General features: G+C 40.2%; 1 protein-coding gene across 12 annotated transcripts in view; it reads left to right on the plus strand.

Moving 5' to 3' along the window:
• BPTF (bromodomain PHD finger transcription factor) overlaps window positions 1–12,805 on the plus strand; it is a 52,482-nt gene that overhangs the window by 27,290 nt on the left and 12,387 nt on the right. For 6 of the 12 annotated variants that reach the window (XM_088176790.1, XM_088176788.1, XM_088176796.1 and 3 more), the window contains exons 12-25: window positions 17–238; window positions 520–2,929; window positions 3,144–3,268; window positions 3,482–3,610; window positions 3,911–4,061; window positions 4,831–4,954; window positions 6,319–6,571; window positions 7,015–7,176; window positions 8,152–8,300; window positions 8,565–8,688; window positions 9,227–9,450; window positions 10,583–10,805; window positions 11,044–11,348; window positions 12,542–12,624. In XM_088176790.1, the coding sequence (XP_088032916.1) occupies window positions 17–238; window positions 520–2,929; window positions 3,144–3,268; window positions 3,482–3,610; window positions 3,911–4,061; window positions 4,831–4,954; window positions 6,319–6,571; window positions 7,015–7,176; window positions 8,152–8,300; window positions 8,565–8,688; window positions 9,227–9,450; window positions 10,583–10,805; window positions 11,044–11,348; window positions 12,542–12,624 (4,684 nt within the window). The remainder of the gene's footprint in view (window positions 1–16; window positions 239–519; window positions 2,930–3,143; window positions 3,269–3,481; window positions 3,611–3,910; window positions 4,062–4,830; window positions 4,955–6,318; window positions 6,572–7,014; window positions 7,177–8,151; window positions 8,301–8,564; window positions 8,689–9,226; window positions 9,451–10,582; window positions 10,806–11,043; window positions 11,349–12,541; window positions 12,625–12,805) is intronic. The other 6 variants (XM_088176797.1, XM_014882699.2, XM_088176789.1 and 3 more) reach the window with 5 other exon arrangements.

The following is a 12,805-nucleotide window of genomic DNA, read 5'->3' on the forward strand; positions in this document are numbered from 1 at the left end:
TTTAATTTGTTAATAGCAAAGAGTGAAGATGAAAAATGCACCTTGGATAAACGAAAAGGTCCAACTAAGGTAAAAACAGAGAAAGACAGAGGAAAGGATTCCCGAGATCTGCAAGCAAAAGACAAAGCAGATGTTTCAGAAACCTTGGAGAAAGTACAAGTAAAAGAAGAAAAGTTGCATGAAGACAAATTAGAAGTTGACACAATTTCTGAAAACTTAGATCATGCAAAAGACACAGGTGATAATCTTTTGTTATTGTGAAACTCATATAATGAGTAAAAGCATAGAACCTCAGAAATAACTAGTGAAAAACTGTGTAACAGATTTTGTCATGATATCTAAAGTGTCTTAAATGATTGCCTGTTATCCATTGTAGTAGTGTCTGAAGCTTTTGTTCCTTTTTAAATTGAAATTTATTAATATGCTAAAAGGTCCATTTATTTCTTAGTACTTAATGTAAAAATATAATTTGTATTCATTGTTGAGGAGCTCACTGACTCAGTTACTTCTTCTTCACAGTGGAAAAAGACATCGATGGTGAAAATGATAAAGTCATCAAAGAAGAACCTATGGATGTGGATGATGTGAAAATGGAATCCTCCATGAAAGATGAGGAAAGTCATTGTAAACGGGATATAATCAATGTCAGTGAGGGATTTCATTTAAGGACTTGCTACAAAAGGAAAGTAAAATCATCAAAATTAGACGGACTCCTGGAGCGGCGAATCAAACAGTTCACACTGGAAGAAAAGCAACGTCTAGAAAAGATGAAGCTGGAGGCTGGTGCTAAAGCTGGGGGCATTCGATCTGTGAGCCCCCAGAAAAACACAGACGAGCTACAAACGAGGAAGGGAAAAGAAGGAAGCCACTTGGACTCTTCTTCCCAAGATCAAAGCTACATTTCAGGCAAAACCCAAGCTGAAGACACAGAACAAGACTGTTTGCCCATCAGCAGTGTCTCCTGTACCAAAACTGGGGATGAAGATGAACCTTCTTTGACTTTGTCAAACAAGGTCTCAAAAGAGGGGCAGCTGCTGGGTGAAGACTCCCCTCAGTCATCTGAAGGAGACAGCTCTATTCAGAATGATGGCAGAGAAAACAACCCTGAAGCTTCGACTGCTGGTCAGTGTCAAGGACAAGAGGCTCTTGGAGAGTCTGAGAGCTCTGTAGTGGATGGTTTGAAACAAACCAGTGCAGATGGCAGAATCAAATGGGATGTTTCAGAAACAAATGAAAAAACCTTGAAACAAAAGCTACCTATTACCAGAGTGTCTCAGAGAGAACTTGAAAACTTAGGGCCAGTGGTACCTGAAAGCAGCTGCAGAAGAGATGCTGTGGCCACTCTAGAAAAACCAGACTCAGAAGGGAATTCTGAAAAACAAAGCAAAGATTCAGAAAACAATTGTGTGACAAAAAGCCATATGGAAACTATGTCCTCTCAAGAAAGTGAAATGGAGGAAGAAATTGCTCCTGTAAAGACTGAAAGTAAATCTGAAAAGATGATATTTCACCAAAAATCAGCTAATAAAGATCTAGAATCACTTAAAACAGGGCTGATTACTGAAAGAGACCTTGAAAGTCAAACTGTGGACCATATGGATGGGGAAGATGATAATGAGGATTTACTGAGCTCTAAACTAACAGAGGCCAATGGTCAAAAGAAAGGTCAGGAACTGAAAGTGGAGACAGGTGCCATGAACAAATATCTTGATCAGACAAATGTAAATACTGTTACTGACAAAAAGAATAATAAAGATGAAGAAACTGAGACAGAAAAAGAAAAATCATCATTTCAAATGAATGGAAAAGACAATGACATTAAAGCATTATCAAATGATGACTGCTTAGTGAAAAATACCTGTGAAGCTAAGGCAGGGGGTGATATTGAACCAAAAGTTAATAATATTAATAAACCCTTTCCAGAACATGAAATAAAACCATTGACTTTTAAGGAATCTTCAGTAAAACCATTCATGAATGGTGACATCATGGGAGAGGACACAAAGGATAAAAATAAAGTGGACTCAAAGTCACGTCTGCAGAGTTCACCTGAGTCTGGAGAGAGTCTTCAGCCACCAGATGAAGTTCCCAAGTATGTGCAGAAAACTGAAGAAAATCAGCTTTCTCCTGAGAGATCTGCCAGTGTTGGCTCTGCTTCCCCACCAACACAGCCTGTCTGTAAAGAAAATAACCTGAACAATGAGACAGAATCTATGGAAACTGAAGCAATTGAGGAGAAGAAAGTTGCTCCTTCACCTGTAACCTCATGTGAGGAATCCAGCTTGAGCAGTCACTTTGCTGACCAGAATGGGGAACAGACATATAAAATGGAAAATATTAATGGAGAAAGTAAAATAAAAACTGTTATTACTGAAGTGACTACCACAACCTCAACTGTGTCCACAGAGTCCAAAACGGTGTTCAAGGTCGCAGAGACTGGAGCTGCCAGCAGTGAGAAAACCACAGTTGTTTCCTCTACAGAAAACTGTGCCATCTCCACTGTCACCACCACCACCACTGTGACCAAGCTCAGCACTCCAGCCACAGACAGTCACTCTGATGTCATCTCAGTCCAGGAGCACAGTAAAACAGTGGTTACAACAACAGTCACCGATTCACTGACCACCCCAGAAGGCACATTGGTGACTTCCATGACTGTCAGCAAAGAATATTCCACAAAAGACAAAGTGAAGTTAATGAAATTCACGAGACCCAAAAAAACTCGTTCTGGAACTGCCTTGCCATCTTATAGGAAATTCGTCACCAAAAGCAGTAAAAAAAGCATATTTGTTTTACCCAATGATGACTTAAAAAAGCTGGCCAGGAGAGGAGGAATCAGAGAGGTTCCTTATTTCAATTACAATGCAAAGCCTGCCTTGGATATCTGGCCGTATCCATCCCCAAGACCAACTTTTGGGATCACTTGGAGGTACGTACTTTATATTTTTTGAGAAAAAGTCTAGGATGTAATGAAATTAATTGATTCTTAAAACACGATGTTTTTTCCCAAATATGCAAATTTTGCTATTTATTATTCATTTTTTTGTATTGTTCAGTAAAAGTAGGATTGAAAATCTTTGTCCTGTTGGTTTAACTGGGTATTTAAAATTTATTTTAAAGTATAATTGATATTCTGTCATTAGGTACCGACTCCAAACAGTCAAATCATTGGCTGGAGTGAGCCTGATGTTGAGGTTATTGTGGGCATGTCTCAAGTGGGATGATATGGCAGCAAAAGCTCCACCTGGGGGAGGAACCACAAGGACAGGTATTGTTATTTTAAATTTCTAGTTTTCTTTGCAAAAGCTTTTGATGTAAATTCTGAGCATTACAATCCCTCAAAACATTTCTCTAAAGGCTCGCTGGCAGCTGTGGCATTTGAATTTTGTTTGCTGTTTCTTTGCCTTGAGTATATTGGGTTGATTGGAGATTTAGCTTTATTTGTTTCTGTTATTAATGTACTGGGACTAATTTGTTGCAGAAACAACTGAAACTGAAATTACAACAACAGAAATAATCAAGCGGAGAGATGTTGGTCCGTATGGGATCCGGTCAGAATACTGCATAAGAAAAATCATTTGTCCCATTGGTGTACCAGAGGCTCCAAAAGGTTGGTTGGTTGGTTTGCTTAGATATTTTCCCCCTCTTGCCCCCCTGTAATTTAGAGAATTTAAGGTAACTGGATCTTTATGCTAATTCAGCCCATCAAGGGAGCAAATGCAGCTTGCCATGAACTATTAATTTACCTAGGGAAACAAATGTTGCATTTAACAAATGGACATGATTTACCTGAAGCTGAAAGGCCTCCCTGTTTATAAAATGGAGCTGAAAACATCACTAAATCTTGGTTTACACTTCAATATCGTTTTACAGTATAGCTTAATATGTGTGTTTTGTCTGTTCTCTAAAGAAACTCCAACACCCCAGAGGAAGGGACTGCGATCAAGTGCCCTCAGGCCAAAAAGGCCAGAAACACCCAAGCAAACAGGCCCTGTTATAATGGAAACTTGGGTAGCAGAGGAGGAGTTGGAACTGTGGGAGATCAGGGCATTTGCTGAAAGGTAAAGTCAGCTTTAAAAGAAAGCAGTCTTCATTTGTGTGATTGTTAAATAAAAGTTCCCCAAGAGAACACGAACCTGGTCACTGTGATCACTAGAAACATATCTGTGTTGTATTTTATTTTTACTGGGCCTTTTGATACTGATAGTCAAGCTTAAAGTTACAAAGCTGAACTATTTGCTGGTACCAAAACTAAGGTATGCAGATATTTCAGATTTGTTAGAACTAACATTATGTTAATTTTTCCATGCTTATGAACTAACCACTGTTAAATGCTAGAAGGTTATTAGTGTAATGCATGGAAAGACTGTAGGCTGCTCTTAGCATTACTTTGTGCAGTATTTGTTAAATACTTCTCTATTGACTGTGTACAAGTAAATTGAGCCTGAGAATACTCAAGTTATAAGATGCATATTTTCAGTATCATGTGCTTACAGCTGGAACAACATTTTTGTGTCTCTTGGAAAGAATAATTTTAAATGTATGTTATTAGATGGGTTCCTTGCAGTCTCAGATGTAATTATAAATTCCAGTCTTGATTAATAGTTTCCTGTAAGGTGTTGCAGTAGGGTAGCATCAGAATATTTCAGGGATGTTGCATGCAACTTTAGTAGTTTATTTTGAAATATTTTTAAAGTCATGACCAGTTTTTCAGTGATCTGTCTCTATGGTTGCTCTTACGAGGGCAGCTAAACTGGATAAAACAAAATGCATTTTGATGGTTGGATTTTATGTGGTGGTATAACTTACTTTTGGTTGTGTCTTTGGCAGGGTGGAGAAGGAAAAGGCACAGGCAGTTGAACAACAGGCTAAGGTTAGTGAACAGAAGAAGGCAGAGGAGTTCAAGGCCCAATTGGAGGCTCAGCTAAAACACCAACGTTTGGCTGCCCAGCAGGTGGGGAGCTGTTGGTCATCCCAGCAGTCAGCAACTGCACTGCTCAGCACATGCATCACAGCCTGGGAAATGAAGTTATCCCTTGCTTACACCATTTCTTAAACTGCAGATTAAGCCATCAAACAGTGCTGCTGCCAGTGTATACATTTGTTATTTTGAAACAGGGTTAAAGCAAAGGTTTGTTCTGGATTGCCTGTTTTTCCCCCCACATCATTTATGGCATTTTAGAAAGGTTTAGTTTGTTTCCATTTTAAAGAAGGCTGGGAAGCACCCATGTCCAGGTAAGGTTCTCAGTGTTCTGTGTGTGCTGGAAAGCTGCCTTGGAATACAACTGATTTGGGAATACAGCTGCATTTCATGCTTCACACAAATTGAATATTTTTATTTTATCTGAGTTAAGCCCATTGATAATTTTATTTAAATATATGTAGAGATGTATATGTATTTATGTTTAAATGTATGCAATTAACGTTAGGAAACCCGATGTCATGTTGGTATTTCACATACATTATTAAGAACTGTGCTTTTTCTTAATTTATTCCTTTTTCATTACATCTTCCCTGACAAAAACCCATTAGTAGTGAACAAGTGCTTCTGATTTGTGGGCATTACTGCAATATAGTGCTGAAATTTAAATTAGATAAATACAGAGATAATTCCAGTAACATGGGAAAAAATGTTAGATTAGTTGACATTTTAGAAGAGCCTGCTGATACATCCCTTCACTTAGGGGCTCTCTAGATTAAATATGCTTTTTCAACAGTTACAGCACAGAAGGTCACTGGGTAAGGTAAGGGATTTTGAACCTAATTTTTTTAAACAGGCTGCAAACTGGATTTACATTTAAAAGACTATTTTTTTAAACTGCATTCTCAGTGGTGAAACAGAATGATACAGTCTGGGTTTTTTTCTGTAACTGGCAGGATTTCAGTGCAGGAAGCTCTAAATTTAGGAATACTAATAGTAAACTCTGTGTTGATGATGATGTACCAATTACTGATATAGATGCATGCACATGGTCGAAGCCAAATATAAATGGATATTTTTTGAAGTTTTTAAGTCTTTCTGATTAATCTGAGACAAATTAAACTGGGCGGGGTTTTTTTAAAGTAAAATGTGCAGTGAAATTAACATAAGCAAAGGATTTTAAAGTTGCTATAAAGGAAAATTTCTGGCTGCTTATCCTAAGCAGATTTGTAGTTCTGGAGGTCAAGGAGCCTGTTTTTCAATCCTCTACAATTTGAGCTAAAATCCTACCACAGGCCTTTATCTCTCAATACTGGGTAGAGACAACATTTTTGGTGTAAAATCTGAAAATACTAATTGTCTCTTTATTCCATGTTTTTTTTTTTTTTTCTGAATAGAAACGGCTGGAACAGCAGAAGCAGATCCCTGCAGGAGGTGTGGTCCCTGCAGCCACCACAGCCAGCAGCACTGCAACCACAGTGTCCACACCACAGAAAGTCGTGGTGGGCCCTCTGACAGGCCCTGTCCCCACAGGAACCAAAGTAGTGCTCACCACTAAAGTGGGGTCCCCAGCTACAGTAACATTCCAACAGAACAAGAATTTCCATCAAACTTTTGCTACTTGGGTTAAGCAAGGCCAGTCTTCAACAGGTAAGGAGTCATTTGTCATGGAAGGAACATTGCTGGAGCTCAGCCTGTGTATGCATCACATCCTATACACACATCACATCTTCTCCTGATATGCAGCATTATTACATTTCTGGTTATCTGTGCTCTTAACTCTTGCTATGCCAGAAGGACATTTCTGAGATTATACCTGTCTAGTTTTTCCTTGTTCTGACTTGCTAGGAAGTCTCATTTCTGACCTGTCTCATTCATTACTGACAGTTTTTGTACTAGTAATCATTCATGAAAGCATTCTGTGGTGTAACATACTGTTTCCAGAAAAGAACCTTTACCAAAGAAAGCATGACACATTTAAAAAAAAAAAAAGTAAAAATAATCCTGTAGTTTGCTGTTTCATGCTTGAAAAACAGTCATTTCATTGACTAATTATTCTGCTCTAAACCTGCCTGTTCTGTGTGCCTCAATAGCCACTAGCACAGCTGCCACCTCAGCCACAACCATTGCCAGCACAGGGCAGACCTTCCAGCTCTCAGGCAGCCCAGTAACGATGGCAGGGAAAGTGATAACTAAGCTGCCACTCCCTGCAAACAGCAAGATTGTTGCCGTCAATGTGCCATCAACTCAAGGAGGTAGGGCAAAGGGAACTGAATAAAAACTGTATTCCAGCTTGCTGCTTAATTCTCCTTTGACACTATTTTCCTGGTGAAGTAAACTGTGACGTGAAGGGGGAAAAATATTATATATATATATATATATATATATATATATATATAAATACAAGTGTCTACAGCTTGTTCCCCCTGTGTTGCATATTTGTGTCTGTAAGGGGAAAAATGCAAGTTTTTTGCCTATAAATTATTCTGCATTTCCTAGCACAAAATTAGCTTTATTTTGAGCAATGTGGAATGAAGCATGCTTTTTTTTTTGTTGTTATCTAAAATCAACAAAGCAGCTTTCTTCACAAAAATATTAATGCCTACAGCTGCTCTTCACTGAGGAGCAGGAGTTTGGATCCGGACTAAGATTAGCATTTTTGATTCTTGCCTCAAGAAGAGGACTTAATATTTTGAGATTTGTGAATCTGTATTGAACAGAAAAGCTCAATTCTCTGTCTCCATATTTAGCATCTGAGAACATTCTGAAGACTGCAGATTTTGTATTGAAATTCCTTAGGTGACAGGAGAAGCATTGCCCATTTTCTTCAGCATCACAGTGTTGTAGGTGAAAGGTGTTTAAACTGCTCTCCTACATTTGAAATTAATCAGATTATAGCTTTTAATGGTTGTTTAACACTAATCTGTGGCACCCTGTCAGTGCAGGGACTTCTTTGCAGTTATCATCAAACTGATCTTTGTGAAGATTCACACTTTCCTTAATCTTTTCTAAAATATCTGTTTCTTAACTTAAAATGTAGTTGGACTATTGACAAAGAATAATGCTGCTTCTTTTTATAATATGACAAAGGCTTTCCCAAGAAATGTTGAAAGACTCAAAGGTATTCTAGAATCCTGGAGACTTGAGTTCTAAATGCCATCCTGGAGTTGCATTTACTTCTTTTGCTGGCCATTGTGTCATTAATGAATTCTCAATTTTTCTTTAATTAGGTGTGGTTCAAGTTCAGCAAAAGGTATTGGGTATCATTCCATCAACTACAGGTGCAAGTCAAACCTTTACTTCATTCCAGCCAAGGACAGCAACTGTAACCATTAGGCCAAACACCACAGGAACGTTAGGAACAACAAGCACTTCACAAGTAAGATGTTTTTCTGGTTATTTAACTCAAAAAAATGTGGGTGCATGGACTTGAAGTTATTGGCAGATATTAAAAGTTCTGGCTAATCCCTTTTCAATGTTTTTTGACTCGTCTCAGCAATGGTGTTTATGGATCCTTTATTCCAAAGAGGTACAACACTTCCCTCCAGTTGGGAAAATTAAAACACGTGCAGAAAAACATTGAGGGCGTATTTTAGGGGCTTTTTGCCCAAGCTGACAGGTGGTCTCTGTTTGGTGTGCACAGGTAGTGCAGGGGACACCGCTGCGCCCCGGGATGACGGTGATCCGGACACCCCTGCAGCAATCCACCCTTGGCAAGACCATCATTCGAACACCTGTAGTGGTGCAGCAAGGTATTCTGCCAGCCAGTAGGTTCACTTTAATATTTCAATTCCCAATGTGAAATCCGTGGTTTGTTTCTTCATGAATTCCTTGTGTGTCATTGTGTCCCAATGCAAAAATCCCTTGTTTTGATGCTTGACTAATGCCTTTTTCAACTTTTGGATGTGTTTGTTGGAGCCTTTGTCAATGTTACTCATCACTGACACTGGGAAATGTAGTACTTAAGTCCATTCATTTGGGAAAAAAAAAACAAGACTTAAAACCCCCTAAAAACATATAGAGTAATTGTGCAAAGCCTTCTTTTGTGTGTTTTTTTCTTAAAGAGAAGCTCGGTGTTTGAAGTGCTCCATATGCATGCAACCTTAGTTAAAATAGGAAACAATTTGCAGACGTTTTTCAATCGTACAAATGGTTTGTAAAGAAAACTTAATGTGCAAACTGCAGTGTTTGCTTCACCTGTCTGATCACCATCACACCCCATTGCAATTTGTGACTTGGAGGTTTGCTGTGCTTATGGTTAAAAAGCTGAAAACTTGTTTCTTAGCTCAAATTCTTCTCTTACAGGTCAGACACAGCAAGTGGTGACTCAGATAATCAGGGGTCAGCCTGTCTCAACTGCAATTTCTAGTACCAGCACAGCTTCTTCCAGCACTGGGCAGAAAACCATCACAAGTTCTGGAACTCCTCCTCAACAAGTTCAGCCACAGACCCCAGCACCGTCCCCTCGCCCCCAGCAGGGCCAGGTGAAGCTGACAATGGCCCAGCTCACCCAGCTCACACAAGGGCAGGTAAAGCACTGGACAGCCCCGGGTGGAAATGTGCTAACAGCCTTTGCATTTCAGCAGTGTAGTGCCTGTGCCCTTAAAATTATGTGTCTGGCTTTATTTAGGATGAGCACTGGCATAATTACAGACTTAAAGCAGCTTAAATAGTAAATAGATATAATAAATAAATACAAAGTAAGTAGTTTTAATAGTAAAGTTTTAACTCTTGCTTCCTGTTGTATTTCCCTGGAAGTAACTGGCATCAGGAGTGTTCAGCAGCATGGAAAAAAATCTTTAATAGCAGTAAGGGACATAATTATTCTGTATAGCCTGCTTTGTAGACATTCAGATCATAATTTTGATTACTTGTCTTTTGATTTGATGTGAAGATTTAGTTTTCATTCATGCTATCCAGCATCTCAGAGGAAAAAATGCAGTATCTGTGAGCAGAGGAGGAAAAAGTTCTAAAACTTCTGCTCAGATCATGAAGGTCTGTTGGTAAAAAATAAGTTTAGAGTCAGTTTTTGGGTAAAAATAAATTTCTGTGATTTACCACAATATCTGTAAATAAATTGATATAAATAATACATATAAATGATTACAATGTACAGACTGCTTATTGCCAGATAAGGGTTTTTTTTGGTGGAACAAGACTTGGAGTTTACACTGAAGGGGAGGGTAGGTTTAGATTAGATATTGGGAGGAAATTCTTCCTTTTGAGGTTGGGGAGGCTCTGGCACAGTTTGGCCAGAGAAGCTGTGGCTGCCCCATCCCTGGAAGTGTCCAAGGCCAGGTTGGAGGGGGCTTGGAGCAACCTGGGGTAGTGGAAGCTGTGGGTGGATTTGGGTGAACTTTAAGGTCCCTCCCAGCCTAAACCATTCTGTGATTCTAAAGAGTTTCTACATCAAAGACTCAGAGTTGTTGTGTTGTGTTCCGTGGGTTCACAAAATGTAACTCCAGCCTAGTCTGTTGGTGATAGAATTGTTGAGAGAGTCCTTGAGTATTTCATGATCTCAGATGCTAGTTTTGGATTTTAGGAGTATGGTATGTGATAAAAGTACTGAATTCTGGAATCCAAACCCCTAATTGTTCTGATTTTCTGCAAAGTCTGTCTGAGAATTATATCACTAATACATCAATATTAACTTTTTTTTAGGGTGGCAGTCAAGGCTTAACTGTGGTAATTCAGGGACAAGGTCAAACTACTGGTCAGTTACAATTAATCCCTCAGGGTGTGACTGTAATACCTGGTCCAGGACAGCAGCTTATGCAAGCAGCTATGCCAAATGGTACAATTCAGAGATTTCTGTTCACCCCACTACCAGCAGCTGCTACTACAGCTAGCACAACTACAACCACCGTTTCTACTTCAACCTCGGGTAAGCATTGTTCTGTTCAGCAGGAAAAAAGCTTCCATTTCAATAGCATAGGAGTATTTATGCAGCTGGAGGTTGTCTGTTACTGGAATAAATTTGTTGGAAGTGTATTGCAGAGTCTGTTGAGTTCCTTCACAGAGCTTTGCAGTAGTTCAGAGGGTTTGGGTTGTGGGCTCATAGGTGCTATGAGCAGTTCAATGGACATTTGCAGTTAATGGACTCCTCATTTGTGCGTTCACAGCTGCTGGGGAAGCGAAGCCGGCTCTGCAGGCGCCTCCAGCATCGGCCGTGCCCGCGGGGCAGGGCCAGCCCCAGGGCCAGCCCGCGGCTCAGCCCGCGGGGGCTCAGCCCCAGGGCGCTCAGCCCGAGGCCCCGAGCCAGCCCGAGGCTGCCGGCGACTCCGCGGCCCCTCCCGAAGCTCAGCCCTCCAAATCTCCGGCTCAGTCTCCAGTGCAGGCTCCGGGGCTCTCTCCAGCGCCAGGCCCGATGCAGCCGCCGCCCGCGGGCCTGCCCCCAGGCCAGGCCCAGGCTCAGCATCCAGCTCAGGTGCAAACTCCAACCCGACAACCCAGTCCAATGTGGCCCCACGCTCCCATACAAATTCCAGCTCTGCTGCAGCAATCGCAGCCTCAGGTTCAGACCTTGGGCTCCACCCTTGCAAGTACTCAAACTTTAAATCAGGTTCCTCTGCAGTGCCTAGCTCATCCTCAGCTGCCTCCAACAAGTGTTACAGCAGTGCCTCAGCTCCAGCAGCAAGTGGAAGTCCTGTCTTGGCTGCAGCCGTGTGTTGTGGCTCGGATACGAGCCCAGCAGGGCAGCGTGCCCCACATCAAGCTTCAGTTACCTCTTGAGGTCCAGCACAGTAGCCCAGCACAGGCTCAGCAGGTGGCCAGTGTGGTGACAGTGCAAGCAGCTAGTGTGCAGGAGCAGCTGCACAGAGTTCAGCAGCTCAGGGAGCAGCAGCAGAAGAAAAAGCAGCAACAGATAGAAATTAAACGTGAGCACATCCTTCAGGCTTCTAATCAAAGTGACATTATCCAGAAACAGGTAAAGTTAACAGAAGGAAATTAACACCTAATGAATGAAAGAAATCTAATTTGAAATGCCTGTTCTTGTTAACAATGTTAATACATTTGATAGGCAGTTAATTTGTTTCTTTCAAAGATAGTGCACGATTTCTATTGGCAATTTAATGACATGTTCCAAGTTAATTCTGCACATCAAGTCACTTGTACCATGTTTGCATTCTTCTGTCACCTTGATTCAGTTTACCATTAGCTGCTGGGACAAATCCATCTCTATTCTCAATTCAGGAAAGATAGGTGAGATCTAGGAGAGCTGATGGACAGAACACACGTGCAGTACTTTCATTACCTGAAAACTGAGGTTCCAAAGAGGTATCTGAAATGTGATGCTGTTGGATGGCTGCGGGGCTTAAAAAATATATAATTAACACTTTTAAAATAAAACAACTGAGGAAATACAGCCAATTTATATTTACTCCCTGGGTTCAAACTTGACATAAGCAAAATATCCTACTCTGGGGATGGTGGTGTTCTTTTTCAATTTTCAAATAATTGTTTTCAATAAGCTCTGCTCCCCTGATAAAATCAACCTTATTTTGTCACTCGGTGAAATAAATTACACTGTAACTTAGGAAATGTTCTGGTTCTGCCCATAATACTGTGAAATCTTAGCTAAGTTTTCATCTTTTATTTTGATTCTGTATCATCCTGCAGGTGGTTATGAAGCAGAATGCTGTCATAGAACATTTGAAACAGAAGAAGACACTGACTCCAGCTGAGAGGGAAGAAAATCAGAGGTGAATGTGCATCACATAGATGTCAATAGATAGTGCATTCATAGATGTCAATTTTTTCATTTATTACATCATTTAATGGTATTATAATGAAATGCTGGTCTGTCAAAACCTGCTTAAATAAGTGTTGCTATTTAAAATTCGTTAGAGTAACTCTTAAAAGTGACTTTCATAATTATCTTTA

Source organism: Sturnus vulgaris, chromosome 20 (assembly GCF_052056855.1).
Source record: "Sturnus vulgaris isolate bStuVul1 chromosome 20, bStuVul1.hap1, whole genome shotgun sequence".
NCBI classification, from domain to species: Eukaryota; Metazoa; Chordata; class Aves; order Passeriformes; family Sturnidae; genus Sturnus; species Sturnus vulgaris.